Source organism: Aricia agestis, chromosome 7 (assembly GCF_905147365.1).
Source record: "Aricia agestis chromosome 7, ilAriAges1.1, whole genome shotgun sequence".
Lineage (NCBI taxonomy): Eukaryota > Metazoa > Arthropoda > Insecta > Lepidoptera > Lycaenidae > Aricia > Aricia agestis.
This window is the reverse complement of record NC_056412.1, coordinates 8011684-8032481: the sequence shown is the minus strand read 5'-3', so window position 1 is coordinate 8032481 and position 20798 is coordinate 8011684. Positions and strand designations below refer to the sequence as shown.

Genomic DNA, 20798 nt, shown 5'->3' with positions numbered 1-20798 from the left:
GTTTACATGGGTTTGTTTACTTACTTTTTACAAAGCTTTTTACAATATTTTTGTTGTTAAAATGCCTAAACGACCTGTGAAATGGTGTAGAAGTCATACAGATACGACTTTTAATACAGGAATAACCTTTCATCTGTGAGTGAATTGTTTAAAATTACGCTTCAATTTCTTGTATTTTTGTCGACCCTAAAAATATGGTTTATTTAAGTTGGATGCTAGGGTATTTGCGTAAAATTAAGCTGTTCTCTTTGTGTTTGTCTTATTAAATTTACATGTTATTCTAAAAGTGCAATAATCAAAAAATAATATAATTACAAAATTTTTACAAAGTCGCCATGGACAATGTTATCCAAGATGTAACAATTTAATCATAAACGAATTTTTAGGGTCTGGCTGACATTATACTAAATGCGTTATAAGATGATATGGGTATTCTGATATTTCTTGCTACGGATTTTTTTACAACAAAACAAAAAAAAACAATGTAATAATTAATTACGTTCAATTGACAAAAACAAATAAGTATTTCCTTTATTATTGTAAATGAACAAAAATAAAAAACTGCTAACTGTTATTAAAATATTATATTATATAATAATTGTGAGTTATAAGTACCAAATTTACGTAAGTTTTTAATTCCAATTCTGTAATAATTTAGAACATAGATTTTCTTAATCTGAAAACGTCTTCTCTAGGTGCTCGGACAGTTTTAGATTCGCCCGAGTCGTATAAGGTTTGTTCATAATTATTACATGTATATTATTATTATCGATGTCTTAAGCATCAGATGAAAATGTTTGATTTTAAAACAATAATTATAATATGCTCGTTTCTTCGTGATAGTAGATGTGCTTGGTGTATACTGCATCATACTATCCGCTTTTGACAATTATTGTTTCATAAAGTCTATGACAATGACAATAACCGCGCAGGCTGTCGCCCGGCGCGCAATATTATGATACGTTACCTGGGATACGACCTTGGCTAAAATCTGAATTGTCATATTTTCGTGTTCGAAAAGGAGCCAAATTTAAAACGGTTGAAGTATGGGAGTTACGTTTCCTTAGTTTTTATTATTCGTAGACAGCAGCACTTTTTTTTTGACGCCCAGTCGGCACGTGCCGCACGTTGACAATTTAATCTCATAGAAATCATGTTCAATCATGCTTGTGTAAGTGTATACGTACACATTTTTAAACACAGATGAAACCAATTTCGGTTTCGTTTGACAGCTCGAGATTGTTGCTCTATTCCGCTATGTATATTAACTTTATGGTACCAATGGTGTTACTCTATTCCGCGAGGTATATTAACTTTATGGTACCAATGGTGTTACTCAGAGCTTCCCAAATTTTTAACACCTTGTGATTTCTCATTTTATAGTAAAGAGTATCTTCATTTTATAAAGACGACGTGGAATACAGCACCACAGCAACAAGTGAATCCAATCTAATTGTATCTAGTTAGCTTAAAGTATTTAATTTATCAATACTATTTAAATATAAATATTAGATGGGAGTAGCATAGTTTGGGAAGCTCTTTTCTAATATAGTCTTAATTTTATACCATGTTTAGTTTTAAATAAACATAATTTGACATTCAGATGTATATTATTCGTAAAGTCCCTATTAAGGCTTTGTGTTTAATATATAAAACAAATAAAATTCGTGATAAAATAGTTCATATTAGCAACAATACAAGTACTTATAGTAGAAACAAATTGTTAGTTTTACAATACACAATGTATATATAGATTAAGCGCGATCATCAATTATTATTTTGTTATTAAGAAGATACTATCTAGTAGCCATGTAAGTAGAGATTTTTTTCTACAAATTGCAAATATTGCTTCAGAAATCTTAATTGCATAATTAGAGAGTGCAACCCTAAAATTGATAAGCTATTATCAGGGATCAGATATCAAGACAATGATAAACAAAAAACGAGCAGCATATTCATTATAAACTTTCAATATATCGAAAACAGTGGACCCAAAATGACTACAGCTTTATAACGATAAATATACTTTTCTCAGTTTTAAAAATGTTTGCATTACATAAATTGGTCATTCTATTAGGATTAGGTAAATAATTTTATAATTGCTTGCTTGAAAATGAACCTGCCTATAATTTATTACATCCCTTATCCTTTTTAAGGACTGTGTGTAAAGTGTGTGGATATAAAATTCGAGAATGTTCTGACCTCGCAACACGGGTACGGCTGGCCGGCCTCGCTCCATGTGGCCGAAGGTAACGAGGCGCTGATGAAGCTCAGCGTCCGTTTGGATGACCAGCAGTCATGTTATGCCAAAACACCCATGGGAGATGTCTTTAACGTGGAGTCACCACCGTCGAACGAGTAAGTCTTAACGATCAGACCAACACGCGTAGTAGTTGATCTTTAATCCTGGGTTAATCACATTACTTCTAATGTTATACTTATTTCACGAGATGAATAATATGATATTTAACCCAGGATTAACTTTTAGCCATATAATGATTTGCCCGCGATGGCGTAAGATATCGATGTAAGGGTATCTTTTTAGAATTGTGTTCCCAAAAGGTGAATAAGGGTCCGGGACTATATTACAGTCTGGCAATTGAATGTTGTACAGTACAGAATGAGTACGACTAATCTATTGCTGCTATAGCAGCTAATACTAAAAGACAAAATATTTATAATTGTGGCTTGCACACCACAAGCATCCAGTTGCTGTGTACAGTTACAATGAGTTAGGCTCAAGTCACACTGGCGCAGAGTCGAAGTGACACGCCAAACGCCTCTTCTGGTGCTTCTGGCAAAGGCGTTTGGCGTGAGCTACCGCCCAATTTTTATAATTTTTATTTTTATTTTACATAAATTAGTATTAAACAATTCTTTCTCTCCTCACAATCCTTACTCTTGCGTCTTCCATCTGAGGGCCTCGCAAAATATATCTTGCCCACATCAAATTTAGACTTTGCCCCGCCACTGGACACGACGCGTCATATTTTTCCGCCTACAGCATATTCATCTCTATTGATCTATTATTATTTAAGTTCCTGCTATGAAAATAAAGAGGCTCTTTTCAAATTCAAATTAGTTTTAGTTGAGCCATAGTCGGCTCATTTATACTTGTGTGCAACTTGAAGGTATGAGAAATGGAGCGAAGGGTGTGGCTTGAGAGTTCGTCACGTGAAGCCCGAGTACGTAGGGAGGTGGCGCCTGACCGCCAACGGACAGAACAAGTCCCTTACCGGCTGGACCGAACTACACGTCATAGGTGAGTAGTAAGGGATTTAAATAGTTTGCGATAGTTGCTATTTCAGTCTTAAACGTTGTATAGGCAAATCGATTTTATAGCTTGATTTAAAAGAAACTTATGGGGCCGCTTACATAAATAAAATTAGTTTCACATTAATCTATTTCCGCGCTAAGCATACGCTTATGCTAAAAGATATATTGTGTTATGACAATCAAAAGCAACATTAGCCATTCTAATCGTGCAGAATCGCACCAAATATTCACTGAATAGACCGCCAACTACAAGACGTTTTTTTTTCAGATGACGTAGAAACATACCAACCCAGCCCCATCACTCTCAAGGACGGTGAGACTCAAGCGAAGGTGGATCTCACGACTCTAGACAACGCGTACTGCGTGGTGGCGAAACCATTCACAGAGAGCTCGCTGGTGCCGGGACACTGTGCCTTAACCCTGGAGCGGACCTCCAGGTCTGTCCAGGGCAACTGGGACATTCTGCTGGGGATCCCTGGACAGGTGGCGGAAGTGAGGGCTTCGAAACACGTCGCTGTTGAAGGTCTGATTTATTCACTCGATGTTGTTTGTGATTTTGATGCGCGAGAATTTATATAATGCGTGGAAACCGTATTTTTAACACCTCCATCGCAGACATAATAGATTTTCAATTGTTATGCGGCAGCCGGCTGCCGCTCGGAGATTGATGGATTAACTATTGAAAGTCCTTTCTCTAGACTGATGATATCAAATCAAATCGGAATTAGTATTTAAGTTATTATTGACCTTAAAGTTAAACCATAACTATTTATCAACATTTCTAAACAAATTATTAATTTTAGCCGAACGTCTGGACACTGGCTACGTATACGACGCGAACAGTGGCAAGCTGCACCTCTACTGCAACATCTTGTATACGGACAAAGACGTGACTTTCTGCCGGTTCCAAAGAACCACTAACTCGTACGGGTATAATGTCATGGACGGATTGAGCGATGGCAGCCATAGGTGAGATCATATTATGAATGCGAAATAGTGTGTCTGTCTCACCCAAACCGCTCGACCAAATTTCAGCAAAATCGGTTCAGCGGTTTGGGCGTGAAGAGGTTACAGACAGACAGTCCTAGAAGAGGTTATAGATATACAGCATGTAAACATTATACCCGTTCAAAATATCTGTAGGCTCTCATCAAAATATGCATCTGTAATAGATCATCTCATATTTTTTGTTGTAAGAGCGCGAACGGGTTCTTTAATAAGGCCCAGCTGCGTTTCCACCAGAGATGTGTTGCGAGGAATGTGTTTTTGAGAACCAATAGAATCTCTTCATTGACGTGACCTCGCTCAACGCAACACATATCTGGTGGAAACGCAGCCTTAATGTTAAAACATAGCTTGACCGTGTCGCGTTGCACAAACTGTGACAAGTATTCGCTTAAAAAAATCATAATATGCTCAAACAGTTACTACGGCGAAGGTTTCGCTATGAAGCAGTGCGGTATGACGGTGGAGCACCCGGCCGCCGGCGACTACGGCACATGGCGGTGCTCCGTGGGTGTGGGCTCGCTGGTCAACAACCAGTTTGTCCAGGGAACACCCATGCAGGCCCTCATCAATGTTCCTACTACACCTAGATGTAGGTATTTATTTATTAGGGAAATGTTTCACCTGAATTTTTGACAATGGTAGTTTTAGTCCTAGTAATCAGAAAGCCAATTATAAGTTTTCACCTGCATTGCGATATGATTATGATAATATTTTGAGTATCGAAAAATTAATCTCTATTTCCCTTAGTCACGGCATCACGCGTAAACTGCTAGACAGATTTCGACAAAATTTGAAATAGACTTTTTATCACGCGAAAATGTACGCGTCGTGCGGGGTATTATTTTACACGTAAGTCGCGGAGAGCAGATAGTATGGAATAAAAGACGTATTATATGTAGAGGTATAAATTCGTATTATGCCGCGGCCGCACATGCGTCTATCGTACGAACCTTCGTGTTATGGAGACGATACCATACACGCAGATCGTCCAATGGTATCGTTTTAAGCACGAAGCACTACGCAGGTGCGGCCCGGGCGTTACGCTGAACGCAAATGTTATTTTGTCAGCACCGTACGCGCCGTACGCGTCGTACGCGCCGCATAGTACATGAAATGCGGCGCGTACGGTGCGGACGAATGTGCGAAGTTTCACATCATTTCATACAACGAACTCTGCGACGCGTTCGGCGCGTGCGTGCTAATAAATGTGCGATCACCTTTACTATAGTATTTTGTCTCTTTCCTGAATATGTTCAATGTTGTTATCTCATTTCTGCATCAATATTTTTGTGCGCGAGTGAAAAAGAGAGAATAGCGTTATGTCATGTCCTTCTATCAAGTCCACGCCTAGACTATACAGTGTGTTAGTGTAAACACCGTTATCCTTGAAACCATCAAATGAGCCCGTCAAAATGAACAACTTTTTCTTTGAGAACAATGCTGGGATTTGGGAAGTGGGAACTCAAAAAAAATATGGCGTCTTCATACCCATACGGATGTCCGGATCGGCAATTTGTATGGATATGAAGACGGATTTATTTTAGTTTCCAGCATTGTTCTCATAGAAAAATTTTGACGGGCTCATTTGATGGTTTCAAGGATAACGGTGTTTACACTAACATCTTGTATATTATGCGGGTCGGAATTTTACATTATTTGTAGCTGCTGTAGGATGTGACGCTTCAATGTTTTATGTCTGAATAAATTGGGCTCAGTAATAAGTTCAATGCTTGACAGTTTTTATAGGTCTACTTCTTTAAATCCAACTGCGCGACCCATTCCGTATCAATCTATTAAATAAATAGTACCGCTTGTGTATGATTAAATTTAATGGTGAGAAAATCAGGCTTGCAAACTAGGCTTTCACGCTTAGTTAGAAATCGCCTTGGTTCTTATATTTAATCAGTATGATATAATAAATAGTACCGAGGTCTTTATTTTAATAATACTGGCCAAGTTGTCTGGTTTTCCGTTGCGGTGATGTCGTGTCTTGTTTTAAGCTATGAACTACTATCTACTTATGTTAATTTCCATTGACTTCTCTAACATGGCGTTGGTAAACGGCGCAGGAAAAAAGAACGCAACCTGTTAGTAAACTGTTTTTAATTTTAAAATGTTTCGTGTTTAATGTAACGTGAGTTCTGTAACAAAAGATGTTGTGACTATAAAAAATTGACAACGATTTTAACCAGTTTGATATTCTGTAAGAAAGGACACTTGTTTCTGAAAGTCAAGTGAAATCGTACTTTAGAAACTGTGGTTTAAAAAAGAAATTATATTAATTGGTTATTGACCAATATATCCTTTATTTTTATAATTACTTTTTTTATACCATAAGGGCCAACCCACACGTACCACAACCACACCAGGTGGTCGGGCGTATATTTCGTATTGTAAATGAACTGGGCTGTTCACACGTATCACATTTTGCAGTCGTTGTCGACCGCGTGGTCGCACCACATCGCAACCACAAGCGAACTAGTGGCCGACTGCAGCGTTGCGTCGATGCAACGACAATGCGCGCACTACGCCCGCGCTCTTCCCCCCATCCGTTTCATATACTTTCATACGTAACCACATCGCAGCAACTGGCGACAACGCAACTACGTCGACATTTTGTCGGTACCACAACGCAACTACAAAAAGCTGCAGCGACACCATTCACACGTAACCACTGCTTGACGGCATTTTGTCGTTGCGACGTGGGTGGTTGTGGTACGTGTGGGGCCAAACCATACGTACCACAACCACACCACGTCGCAACGACATCGCTAAGACGGATTATAACCGCATCATTACACTTTCTTGCGTGAACATAATCATTATGTTACCAAATTATTGTAATCTTGCCTTACAGTCAATTTTCCGCAAGATGACGGAGAAGACAATAACGAACCGAGAACTGTCTTCGTCGAGGAAAACAGCGAATTCACACTGTCCTGCCAAGCGGACTTCGCCCTGTCCTACTGCTGGTTCCAGCACCCCAACGGAACGCAGTTCACGCCGGTCGCGTTATCGCAGCAAAGCCAACTATTCTGGTGAGTTAGACAAATCTTCTGTCTATGCCGGTTCCAGCACCCGAACCTGAATAGTACCTACCAGTGGCGAAGGGTGAATATTTTCGGAAGGGAAGCCGGAGTAAAAAATCTACTTACCAAAACGCTCAGCACTGATGTTCATCAATGTTCGAGTTTCAAGTTTGATAATGATGCCTTCTGAGTTAAGTTGTATGCGTGCCGGCACATACGGTCATTCAAAACTAAGTTTGGAAAACGAAGTTTCCTTCGACAGCAAATAATCTGTCAGACAACAGTCTCAGCTGTACGAGTCACGAATCACAATTAACAAATCACAATACAAATTGATTTAAATTCGCGACACTGCACTCTTCTTAACGCTAAAACAAAATAACATTCGACATTTAAACACAAACCAAACAAGTTGTTTACAAACACTTATCCGCCATTTGACTCATAACAATTTTACTTCATGAAGTTCATCTTTCTCGCTCGCACTTGTGCGTTGCTAATTAACCGTTCTCCGTAATAACTCGCCGAGTATCGGCTTATTTCCGAGTATATTGGCGCGTGGTAGAACGAGACAGAATATGACGATCAGTTCACAGGAATGAAAAGGACAGATGCTTAATATGAAATATCGTTGTATGAAGAAATAACCCGCTAATTTATCGGCTTCTATCGGAGATGGCCTGCACGTTGCATTGCCTATATTCCAAACTATTTCAAGTGAGAGAAAAATTGTAAAATGTGTCCCTCCCCCTCTAACTTCTAAAACTCATCATGAGTTTTAGAAGTCTAAAAGTCTAAAAAAAATATATGATATAAGTACATACATTACTATTAAATTACCAAAGAAAATTGGTTTGAATGAGATCTAGCCAGTAGTTTTTTATATGTCATAAACGGTAAACCTTAATTAAAATTTCATTAAATCAACTGAAATATAAAAATATGTAAATCAAAAACCTTTAATTTCATAAAACTAAACCTTATTGCAGCTGCGGAACCCTTCATGGGCGAGTCCAACTCGCACTTGTTTATTCCTGTCACAGCCGTTCTTTTACTAAGAGCCACCGTTCTTGGGAGTTAGCATGGAGCTTTTGCAGTCCGCATACGATCTTCGATCGCGGATTCTTGGAAATGCTATTGTATTCTATTGTTGTCGCGATCACCGGTGCTCTTATGGGGCTTGAAGAAATATAATCGACTCAAACTTATGAGCGTTCTGTCGGAAATCAAATAAATCTATCGGTTGGTTAGAATTCGCGCTTAGCTTGTAGCTTTTAAGACAATCGCATCCCAATATTATAGGGACCGTGCTCGTACGTGGTGACTGGTGGCAGCACGTGTCTAGTCATTTTTTTTACGTTTCTAATACATTTTAGTGTACCTATAGGAAATATACGCGTTTTTATATTCGTAGCTCACGTTTTGATGATTACGCAATATGGTAATCTTCAGTGCATATTATATTTATCTGAGATTAGATAAATGGCATTAATACATCGTAAATATTTGGTAATTAATAGTTATTGAGAATTAAGATTAAACGACAAAAATCGACTTTTTACAGTTCTCAGCTATAGAAAAAATCGGCCAAGTTCGAGATGGACTCGAGCACGATGGGTTCCGTGCCACTAGAGAAAAAAATTGGCTGAAAATGGTATTTTTGTATGGGATCAATTATTTCATTTATTTAAATATTACAAATTATTAAAGTATGTATGTACAAATAAAACTGAGTATTTCGTGAATATTTCAAGTGCCTATGTATTGCCGTTATATCCAGCAAAAAATAGCAAAAAAATCACGTTTGTTGTATGGGAAACTATAAATATTTAATTTATTTTGTTTTTAGTATTTGTTGTTATGGCGGCAACAGATATATATATATATATCTGCTGCCGACATAACAACAAATACTCACTCACAGATTGTGTATATATACACAATCTGTGAAAACTTCAGAAGCTATAGCGATTCTTTATTTACAGCCTGGAGACAGACAGACGGACAGACATCGAAGTCTTAGTAATAGGGTCCCGTTTTTACCCTTTGGGTACAGAACCGTACATTTTTTTATCATTATATTACTTATAAAAATATCACTGTGTATACAGACGTGTTTTGTCCTTGATTTTTACGTTGGAAACTAATAACAAAAGTTTCTCACATCTTCCCACTTATAGAGAACCTGAACAATAGTATGTGTTTTTTTATAGTCTACGGTCTACCCTTTACGAAGGACTATCAGTAAAGTGACGTGATTGACGTCTCGTTTCCAGGTACAGCGGGGAGAGTCTGACCACGGGGGACTGTGCGATAACATTCGTGGCCGCTAACGCGTCCGATGCGGGCACCTGGGTCTGCCACATGGGGCCCCGCGACACCATAGGGGTGGAGGAAACGGGGCAAGTGCAGCTTAGGGTAACTGGACCCCTTGCGGCCAATCAGAAGGAGATTCCGGTCACCGTGGGGGAGCCCGCGACTATCTTCTGTCACTCGTCCAACGGCAACAGACCTCTGGAGTACTGTCGCTTCCTCTCGCCCAGCTATCTCGGGATCAATATTGACTCGTCCGTAACGGAGGATAAGTGAGTATATGTTCCAAATCGAAAACTGTAAAATAATAATCAGTAGGTTGGGTAAGTGTGGTACTTACTGTCAGAAGGGGGCAAACGAGCAAACGGGTCACCTGATGGAAAGCAAAGCAATCCGTCGCCCATGGACACTCGCACCATCAGAAGAGCTGCAGGTGCGTTGCGCCTGTTAAGATGGAATAGGGGAGGGTAGGGATGGGAAGGGAATAGGGGAGGGTAGGGGATTGGGCCTCCGGTAAACTCACTCGGCGAAACACAGTGCAAGCGCTGTTTCACGCCGGTTTTCTGTGAGAACGCGGTATTTCTTCGGGTGAGCCGGCCCATTCGTGCCGAAGCATGGCTCTCCCATGTTGCTATTATAATTATTATAAAGTTGCTATTGTCCAGACAAGAGATAACTAAACCTTTGAAGCCTTTCCTACACCGTTTTTGAAAAATGTAAGCGTCGTAGTAGCTCTGAGATGTGTTCTTATTTCTTATGTATTGAATTCGGTAAAATATTCAATCTCTTAATTCTTTGTAGGGTTTCCGTACCATGTTAATGATCTTTAAAAAGTTCTTTGTACTCTGGTTTGTGAGCTATGCGTGCCGCAAATATACCTTTTATTTGCGGCACACAGGATGTGACCACGACCTGAGAGTTAGACCAAAACAGCCACTGTTTAGTATGAATTAACATGGGAAAACAATACTGTCCGTGGGAGAGCCATGCTTCGGCACGAATGGGCCGGCTCGACCGGAGAAATACCACGGCCTCACAGAAAACCGGCGTGAAACAGCGCTTGCGCTGTGTTTCGCCGAGTGAGTTAGTTTACCGGAGGCCCAATCCCCTATCCCCCTAGAAATGCCGCAGTTGAAAAACAATTTGTTACCCCAGGAGGGTACCAACTGCGTTGGAGAATCCCTCTCTGGACGCCCATGCTCAGGAACCCCTGGAACTGAACGTGGACGTCCAGGCTGCCCCTCGTATTCTGGGGAGGGCAAAACTGCGCTCCAATCTGCTCGGGGCAAGAGCAAACACACAAAGGCACCCCCCTCGATATTAAACATGGACTTTTGTAATATCAGGGGATTACACTCCAACCTTAATGCCGTCCATTACCACCTTGAGACGGCAAAGCCGGCTTTGCTCTTTTTAACCGAGACGCAGATATCATCTCCGAGTGACACATCATACCTTTCCCACCCAGGGTATTACCTCGAGCACTCCTTTCTACCCAAAGCTGGAGTGTGTGTGTATATCAGAGATGATATCAGCTCTCGCCGCCTCAGCAATCTTGAGGTAATGGACCTATCAAACTTATGGCTCCGCATAGATTGCGACGACCACCCTCGCGTCTATGCGTGCCTATATAGGTCCCATAGTGGTGACCCCGAGACGGACCGACTCTTGGAGCACCTGCAAGCTGCTTCAGATTTTGTGCAGCAGCAGATTCCATCCGCAGAGATCATAATACTTGGCGACTTTAATGCCCACCACGCCGACTGGCTCAATTCCAGTAAAACTGATCATGCGGGGAGATCTGTCTGCAACTTTGCCCTTGCGAACGACTTGACACAACTGGTTACTACGCTTACGCGAATCCCAGATGTGGATGGTCAGAATCCTTCCTTGTTGGACCTCCTACTGACTTCAAATCCTGACGGCTACCAAATATCCGTAACCGCACCACTTGGTTCATCGGATCATTGCCTTGTTAGGAGTTCTGTGCCACTTACGATGGTGTTAAGACAGCGCGCTGTTAAATACCGTCGTGTGTGGCACTACAAGTCAGCAGACTGGGATGGGATGCGGTCGTTTTTTGCATCCAATCCTTGGGGGCACGTGTGCTTCTCGCCGAATAATTCCGACAACACTGCCAACTCTGTTGCCGATGTGGTGATGCAGGGGATGGAACTTTTCATTCCGACCTCTGTAGTGCCAACTGGCGGCAGATTTCGTCCCTGGTTTGGTTCATCCCCTAAAAAAGCTTCTCGCCGGAAGCAGGAGGCTTACCAATCCTGGGTCAACGCAGTGTCTGCTCGGGATTTAAATACCAGCACATATAAAAAGGAGTACAACCTTGCCACTAGGTCCCTCAAGAAAGAGATTACTCGGGCAAAGCAACAGCACGTCAATAGAATTGGCAAGAGACTTGAGCGCCTCCCCTCGGGAACTCGTGCATTCTGGTCTCTGGCCAAAGCTATTGAAGGAAATTTCTGCAAGCCAACCCTACCATCCCTACACGTAGGAAATGGATCGTTGGCCCAGGACGCAAAAGACAAAGCCGATCTTCTGGGCAAGCTTTTTGCGCCAAACTGCATACCGCGATGCACGAGCATCATGTCGGATATACGGTTTCATCAGCGCTCAGTGCGAAAAGCCCTCTGTTCCCTTGATATCCAAAAGTCGAGTGGGCCTGACGGAATCCCGCCTATTGTGTTGAAAAAGTGTGCTCTAGAGTTGGCTCCGATCTTGACGCGTCTTTTTCGGCTCTCCTATTCCACTGGCATCGTCCCGGCTTCCTGGAAGACAGCATTGGTGCACCCGATCCCCAAAAAGGTGATCGCCCAAATCCTTCCAACTACAGACCAATCGCTATAACCTCTCTCTTCTCGAAGACAATGGAATCCATTATCAATAGCCAGCTTCTTCGATACTTGGACGGCCAGGGATTGCTAAGCGACAAACAACACGGGTTCCGTAAGGGTCGCTCGGCTGGTGATCTCTTGGCATACCTAACTCATCGTTGGGCTCAGGCAATTGAGTCGAAGGGAGAGGCATTGGCTGTTAGTTTGGACATTGCGAGGGCCTTTGATCGGGTTTGGCATAAAGCGCTGCTATCAAAGCTTCTATCATAAGGGCTGCCCGAGAAATTATGTAAGTGGGTCACTAGTTTCTTAGCAGACAGAAGCATAAAGGTCGTAGTTGATGGCGAATGCTCGGAAACTCAGTCTGTTAATGCTGGTGTCCCTCAGGGCTGTGTGCTATCGCTATACTCTATTCATACTGCAGATCAATGACATGTTACAAACCAACGGCATTCGTTGCTATGCGGATGATAGTACAGGTGATGCTGTATATACCGGCTCCCCTAATATTTCTCGGCAAAATGTCACTGAGAGTCGGAACGAACTTGTGTCTAAGGTGGAGAATTTATTTGAGAAGGTTTCTGAATGGGGTAGACGTAAATTAGTCCAATTCAACCCCGCCAAGACACAAGTCTGCGCGTTCACCACTAAAAAGTCACCAATGGTCGTTTATCCTCGTTTCGAGGGCACATCTTTAACCATCTCCCCTAGCATTGAGATACTTGGCGTCAACATATCGAGCGAAGTCCAATTCCGATATCATCTTGAGGCCGGCCAAATTAGCCTCGAGGAAGCTTGGCGTTCTTAACAGAGCGAGACAGTACTTCAGTCCGGACCAACGCCTACAACTCTACAAGGCGCAGGTTCGGCCTCATAGGAAATATTGTTCTCATCTCTGGGCAGGGGCGCCGAAATACCAACTTCTCCCTCTGGATCGTATCCTGCCATAGTGTTTCAAATAGCTTGGACCCCCTGGAATTACGCCGAGATGTAGCTTCACTCTGCATCCTCTATCAGTTGTATCACGGGGAGTGCTCTGAGGAATTGTTCGGAATCATACCACCTGCAACTTTTCGCTATCGTCCCACGCGAAAAACATACCATCCTCATCACCTTGATGAGTGGCAGTCTTCCACAGTGCCTTTTACGCGTAACTTTCTGCCGCGCACTGTAAAACTCTGGAATGAACTGTCACCAGCAGTATTTCCGGACCGCTACGACCTGCAAACCTTCAAGAAAAGAGCGTATACCCTCTTAAAAGGCCGGCAACGCACCTGCAGCTCTTCTGATGTTGCGAGTGTCCATGGGCGACGGTAGTTGCTTACCATCAGGTGACCCGTTTGCTCGTTTGCCCCCTTATTTAATAAAAAAAAAACCTCAATAATCCCTACAAGAACTTTTACATGTTATCATTTAGTTTTATCCCCTGATAAAACTAAATGATAATACTTTCTGGTGTATAGGTGTCCCTTATATTATAGAGTTTACTATGAAAATTGCTGCGCTGAAATAACAATTTTTTTGTGATTTGTTTGGGCAAGCGCCCGCGTGTCATGAAATTTTCCATACAAAGATGAAAAAAAAGTTACTCTTTCAGTGCTGCTACTTTCACAGCGATCTCTATATAGGGTACCCATACACATCTTAAAGTATTATCACATAGTTTTGTAACATTCTGTATATCGAAAGTAATAAAAAACGAACCATATTTGTAGCGCGATTCTGGGTCGCTTCTACTTCACGCCTGGACGGGACCTCACTCACGGGTTCTGCTCGCTGGAGATCAGGGAAGTGACGGCCGAGGACATCGGCGTGTGGACGTGCGCCGCCGTCGTCGACAACAATGCCGAGGAATCGAGGGACACCGCCACGCTTATAGTTGACGAAAGTATGTTGTACGATGATAATTTAAAGAATATTATTTAAACCCCCTAACAGGGCCGTTAACACTTTGACAGTCCACAGTATCCAAACGGATACGAAAACGTGGTTACCGTGGGCCGTGGAGTCCATGTATCCAAAAGCATGTAAAAATTACTTAATAACATAATGATCCTTATAATCCATTAGAAATAAATACTTTACAATGAATATTGGAGTGGACTCGACTGACCAGATTTTGCTTTTGTGTGGTGGACTGTGAAAGTTTTAAATTATCACTTTTTAGGCAGGCAGGCAAGGCAGGTCATAGTAGCGCTGATGTCACTGCGATCCTTGAGGATCTATCGTGACTAATATGCGTGCATGTATAAGTGTGTGTATGTTGATAAGTATGTAATATGTTTCACAGCTAAAAGGCCATTTTACACATGGCGTAATTCTTCTAGGAACTATTTTCATGTACCATCGAGGAAGTTGATTCCTATGCAATTGACAGACCAACGTTATTTGGTCGAATATGTCAATTCAATGTTAATTGTGATCTGTCAGCTGGGTTTGACGTAACGCAACCAAACTACTTAGGTCCCCGATTTGCATAGGAATCAACTTCTCTGATAGTACATGTAGGCGTGTTTACGTGCGTGCGTGCGTGCGCGTGATTTTTATGTAGAAACTGTTTGTTCGCTTATTTGCGTGTTGCGTGTTTGTTATGTCAAAACGAATTCGATCTAATTTTTTAACGGAAAAATTACCTTTTTGTCTATAATTTACCATCATCGCTTATATTTAAAACGAGATTGTTTTATTATCGTTATTTTGATGTTTGTGATTAAATCAAAGAAAGTAATTACGTAATCTTATTATTCTTCGATAAAATATTTCTTGATAATATTTTCGCTCTAGATAATGTCACTTTCACATTAATATTATCTGTGTTTGTTACAATGTTTCGTATCTAAAATATAATGTTGATTATTGTAATATTGTACTTATTGATCGTGGGCCGTGGCATGAATAGTTATCAAAGGGATCATATTTTTAGATCGCTAATCTTAATCATGTCTAAGCTGTTACTACATATATGAAAGACTGGACTTTCATATATTTTTGTATAACACACTTTTGAAATTAAAATTCTAATAATGGTGCAAGTGCGAAATCTATTAACAACTTCAATATTCCTATTTGTGAATCGTCAGCCTATACCTATTTAATATTGTTATCAGTGTAGCTACAGTATTTATTACTTACTAGCTTTTACCCGCAGCTTCGCTCGCGTTAAAACGTATTATTATAATATTATAGCTGTTTATCCGTCCGCATTAACATAGTATAATAACGGAAATGGATAATTTTTTGCTGACGGAAAAGTCCCCTGCATATTGATCAAAGGTCACTCGTAAACTGCATGTTTAGTTTAGGTTGGAATAAATTGACTTTTAAATAATAACTATATTCCTACAAAGGAGAATAAAAACACTAACGACGCTACACCATTTTGATGTAAGCAAATGCCTGCCCCTTGCCCCCCACCCCAAGTACGGGCCGAGGGCAAAGTCTCCCGCATATTATTTAAATAACAGCCGAAAAGTGTATGTTTAGTTTTGGTTGTATTAATAACTTATTAATACTCACTCTGAACTCAACTCAAAATGAGCAAAAAACTTTAAAAAATGGAACTTGCCCTGCCCTAGGTAATAGCGTTTTAATAATATGGAGCCTATGTGCTGACCCGACCCCTTAGTAATATTCAAAATTTGAAGTAAATCTTTTTGAGTTTATCTCGGACATATAAAGTGTGTAACAAAAATAAGTGATAATACTTTAAGGTGTGTACGTGTTCCTTGTAGAGAGTTCACTGTGAAAGTAGCAGCGCTGAAAGATGATTTTTTTTTCACTTTTGTATGTTAATGTTTAGTGTTAATAATCTTTTACTTAATAGTAAAAAAACAAAATGCATTAAATTCAAATTGCCCAATGTAAGGCAAACGGAAACCAATGTGCTTTTAAATGGTGATGTTATGGAGCTAGTGGATACAGCTGTATTTTTAGGTATTACACTAGACTCCAAGCTTCAGTGGGGCCCTCATTTTTTGCTGGGTTGGCCGACAGACTCAGTTCAGCAGCATATGCAGTAAGTAAGATTAGACAATTTTCAGATGAAACAACAGCACGTCTAGTGTATTTTAGTTACTTTCATAGTATTATGTCATACGGCATTTTGCTGTGGGGCAATGCTGCAGATATAAATACAATTTTTGTGCTGCAGAAGCGAGCTGTGCGGGCAATCTACAAGTTGGCCCATAATACTTCACTTAGAGAAAAATTTAAGGAAACTGGAATCTTAACTGTTGCTTCTCAATATGTCCTATCAAATGTATTATATGTTAAAAAGAATATATATCAATTCACGAAAAAATGTGATACCCATGGGAGAAATACTCGTAACATAAGCTTGAAATTCCGGTGACTAGACTTACTAAAGTCAAAAATTCTTTTAAAGGTCAATGTATACGCCTTTATAATAAGATCCCAGAAAGCGTTCAAAATCTCTCAATTAATAGATTTAAAAAAGTTGTTAAAGAACGTTTGTGTACCAAAGCGTACTATAAAGTTACTGATTTCATGAATGATAGTACACCATGGGAATAAGGTCGCCCCCTGCAGAGCTGTTTCATTATAATATGTATAATAATAATTATTATACATATTATAATGAAACAATAATTATTATTGTACATTCGTTGTATTTTATTTAGTCATAATGACACTGTTATTTTATAATATATTTTTTGTAATTTTCCATCTTTTTAGAAAAAGATGGCCCCGTGCGAGTTTCTTACGCCGGTTCTTCTCGCCGGGTTAGTTCCCGAACCGGTGGTAGGCATCTGTGTAGCCCCGACGTTCATAGAATATTTGAAAAAATTTATTCTGAATAAAAAAATTTGAGTTTGAGTTTGAGTTTATGGGCAAGGGCCCGAGCGTCACGAGTTTCCCCATACAAAAGTGAAAAAAAATTTTGGTCTTTCAGCGCTGCTACTTTCACAGTGAGCTCTCTACAAGGAACACGTACACACCCTAAAGTATTATCACTTATTTTTGTTACACCCTGTATACAGACAAAAAGACGAAAATTATGAAAACTACATTTTTGGCTTTCATTATATCGATTGTAGATCAGGTCCCAAGTATTTTTTTTAAATATTCTATGTGCAGAATTGACTCTCGTATGTTTTTATAATTACGTCACGTATAGATGAAATTTGGTATGGAGATACTTTGAGTACCTTAAGACTTATGGTTTGCGCGAAAACTATAAGATTTTATATACATAAGTCTTAAGGTACTCAAAGTGTCTCCATACCAAATTTCATCAAAATCGATCGAATAGCTTACGCGCTAATCATAAAAGTTTATTGTGCGGGATGGTATCATTTTTCCGGGGCAAAAAGTATCCCTTGACCTTTCTTATGTCCAAAGTATCTCCATACCAAATTTCATCAAAATCGATTGAATAGTTTACGCGAAAATCATAAAAGTTTATTGAGGGGAAACCGTACAATTTTTCGGGATGAAAAGTATCCTATATCCTTTCTTGGTACTCAAAGTGTCTCCATACCAAATTTCATTAAAATCGAATTAATATTTTGCGCGCAAATCATTAAAGTTTATTGTGCGGAAACCGTACATTTTTTCGAGACAAAAAGTATCCTATGTCCTTTCTCGGTACTCAAAGTATCTTCATTCTAAATTTCATCCAAATCGATTAAATAGTTTACGTGCAAATCATAAAAGTTTTTTGTGCGGGAACCGTACATTTTTCCGGGACAAAAAGTATCCCTTGTCCTTTCTTATGTCTTAAAGTATCTCCATACCAAATTTCATCAAAATCGATCAAATAGTTTACGCGCAAATCATAAAAGTTTACTGTGCGGAAACCGTACATTTTTCCGGGACAAAAAGTATCCTATGTCCTTTCTCGGGACTCAAAGTATCTCCATACCAAATTTCAGCGTAATCGGTTCAGCGGTTTGGGTGTGAAGAGGTAACAGACAGACAGACAGACACACTTTCGCATTTATAATATTAGTATGGATTTTTAAAAGAGTTCTTGGCTGTGACTTTGCCGCCTGTCCGTCGCCAAGCTGTATCTCAATGTGCTAGCTAGACAGATAAACATTTTTCCCTAATATAAAATTACACAACTATTTAAGGGGCTCCTATTTACAACAAACTTTTTTATTTATAGACTTTTCTATAAAGCTGTATATCTATATTATATTGACATAAAATTATATTCGTTACAGCCGCCTCCGCCCCGCGCTACCGCGCCGGTATCATCGGTATGTCGGTCGGGGTTGTCGCACTGATCGTCGTGCTAGTTGGTTACCTCGCCTACAAGCACAACCTGATTCCGACCATCAATCGGAGACGCAACCCGAGCAACATTGAAAGCACAATGACGATGTCCTTCTCTATGCCCAGCCGGACTTCAGGCAACCCGAGCCTCAGCAGCGGAAGTTCCAACGAGGAAGAATTTAGACGACACTAATAGATTGTTAAAGAAAACCCGCAATGTATGTTATCAGGTATTTGAACATTTCGGTCTTAAAGAAATGAATACTCATAATTTTTCCAAATTTGCAGAATATATTATTATTGTTGTCACGTAACTTTTTTATTTACCTGCACAAACAATTCCTTTGTAATTCAAGCACAACAGAAAATGTGTAATATCTTTCTCCCGAACAATTTCGAGCGAACAACGATAACTCGAAAGGTATAGACACCTTCATGGGTATAACGACAAACTAATTGACTTTATGAAATCTATAGAAGTAACTAGCTGACCCGGCAAATGTTGTTTTGCCATACAAAAGTAGATAAAAACCTATTCTCAGGCCAAACGAATGTACATTGTACATACATACAAAATCTCATTAAAATCGGTTGAGTCGTTTTGGAGGAGTTCGCGTACAAACACAGCAGCTGTGACACGAGAATAATAAATAAATAAAAAAAGCAAAGCTATAAGAAGGCTACTAGGATAAAAGAGTGACTCCGATCCATCCCTCCATTGCATCGGTATAACACACTCCAATGGAGTGATGGATCCAAATATGTTTTTTTAAACCCTCAGAGATCGATAATTTTATAAAGATCGATAATTTTATGAAGGATAAATCGATGATCATACATTGTATGGTAAATAATACAACTACATAGATTATTATGTAACTATTTAGTCAATCATTACATACTAATATACCATTATACACAATACCATTTGCTTTACAATGTAGGAGAGTAATTAAATAAGTTGTATGCTGTCCCATGATTTTTATTTGTGGAAACTTGTTTTGATTCAGCAAAATTTTATATATTTTCCATATTGCAACAACTATCAAAGAGCTAGAAGAATGCACTGTAGTATTAATGTAAAATCTCAAAAATAGGAAATGCTCAATGTGGTCAAAAGTTTGTAGAAGTCGTAAAAGATTTAAAGCGCATTGCTCTCTCGAAACACCTAATCTCATACTGATAATGAATGGAGTCTGGACTGCATTACTGTAGATTGTTCTTTGGAGATACCGAGTTGATAAATTATATCTTATCGTTTAATTATTATTCATATAAATCATAATAATTATGTAAGGTATTAAGATAAGAAGTATAAGAACACGTTGTATAGTGTATACCCATATGTCCGTGTATCAGTAGTGGTTTTCACATTTTTGTTAGGGCACGCGATGCAGCTGGCTGTTAAGAGGATACACCAGGGGCGAGAAAAATTGAAAATAGGTATTTGAAAATGTATTGCTGTCTCACCAATCTCAAGTCTCCCACCGCAGAGCGCGATAGAGACAACACGACAAAAGTTCTTATAAAAGAACAGAAAATCTTCGATTCGTTGTCCGCTGATTCCTTCTCCAAAACTTAACCGATTTAAGTACTTTTTTCATTAAGAATTAAAGCAAGGCTTGAGCTGTGTTCCTATGTTTTAATTTTTTTGTATATTTTAGCCAGTTTTGTTTTCTGGGTGTTTGAACACAAAGGAAAATCTGGCCATTTTTTTGGGTTTTTGGACGTTCTTATCTTTTTTAATAATAAAATTATGGAAAAAAAGAAAACATAGGGACATGGTAATAGTGGCCATAGATATTCAGGAAAAAAATCATAACTCTACTTGCATTATCCAGGGAGGAAACAGGGGACAACGTTTGTATGGAAAAACGGCGGTGTGGATTCCTCTTAAAGAGCTTAGCCAAGATGCTATCTCGCGATTCCGAATATGTATAATGTATATGTTACGCTCAAAGATCGAAAACGCACGTTGAGCGGAAAAATGACTCACAACGCGTTGTGGTCACAGTAAAATGTCCACAACGCGAGATTCGTGTTGTGGCTCTTATGAAAACGGCCACGACGCGTTGTGGCAATC

At 39.7% G+C, this 20798-nt stretch overlaps 1 protein-coding gene across 1 annotated transcript; it reads left to right on the top strand.

Annotated features, from left to right (window-relative positions):
• The first annotated feature begins 1833 nt into the window (after positions 1-1833).
• Positions 1834-19254, top strand: LOC121728870. The gene is made up of 10 exons (XM_042117195.1): positions 1834-2083; positions 2157-2358; positions 3132-3262; positions 3545-3799; positions 4080-4245; positions 4701-4873; positions 7142-7322; positions 9590-9898; positions 14191-14363; positions 18664-19254. Exons 1-10 carry the CDS (start codon positions 2044-2046, stop codon positions 18906-18908), a joined length of 1875 nt encoding a protein of 624 aa, XP_041973129.1. The 5' UTR covers positions 1834-2043; the 3' UTR covers positions 18909-19254.
• Positions 19255-20798: the final 1544 nt, after the last annotated feature.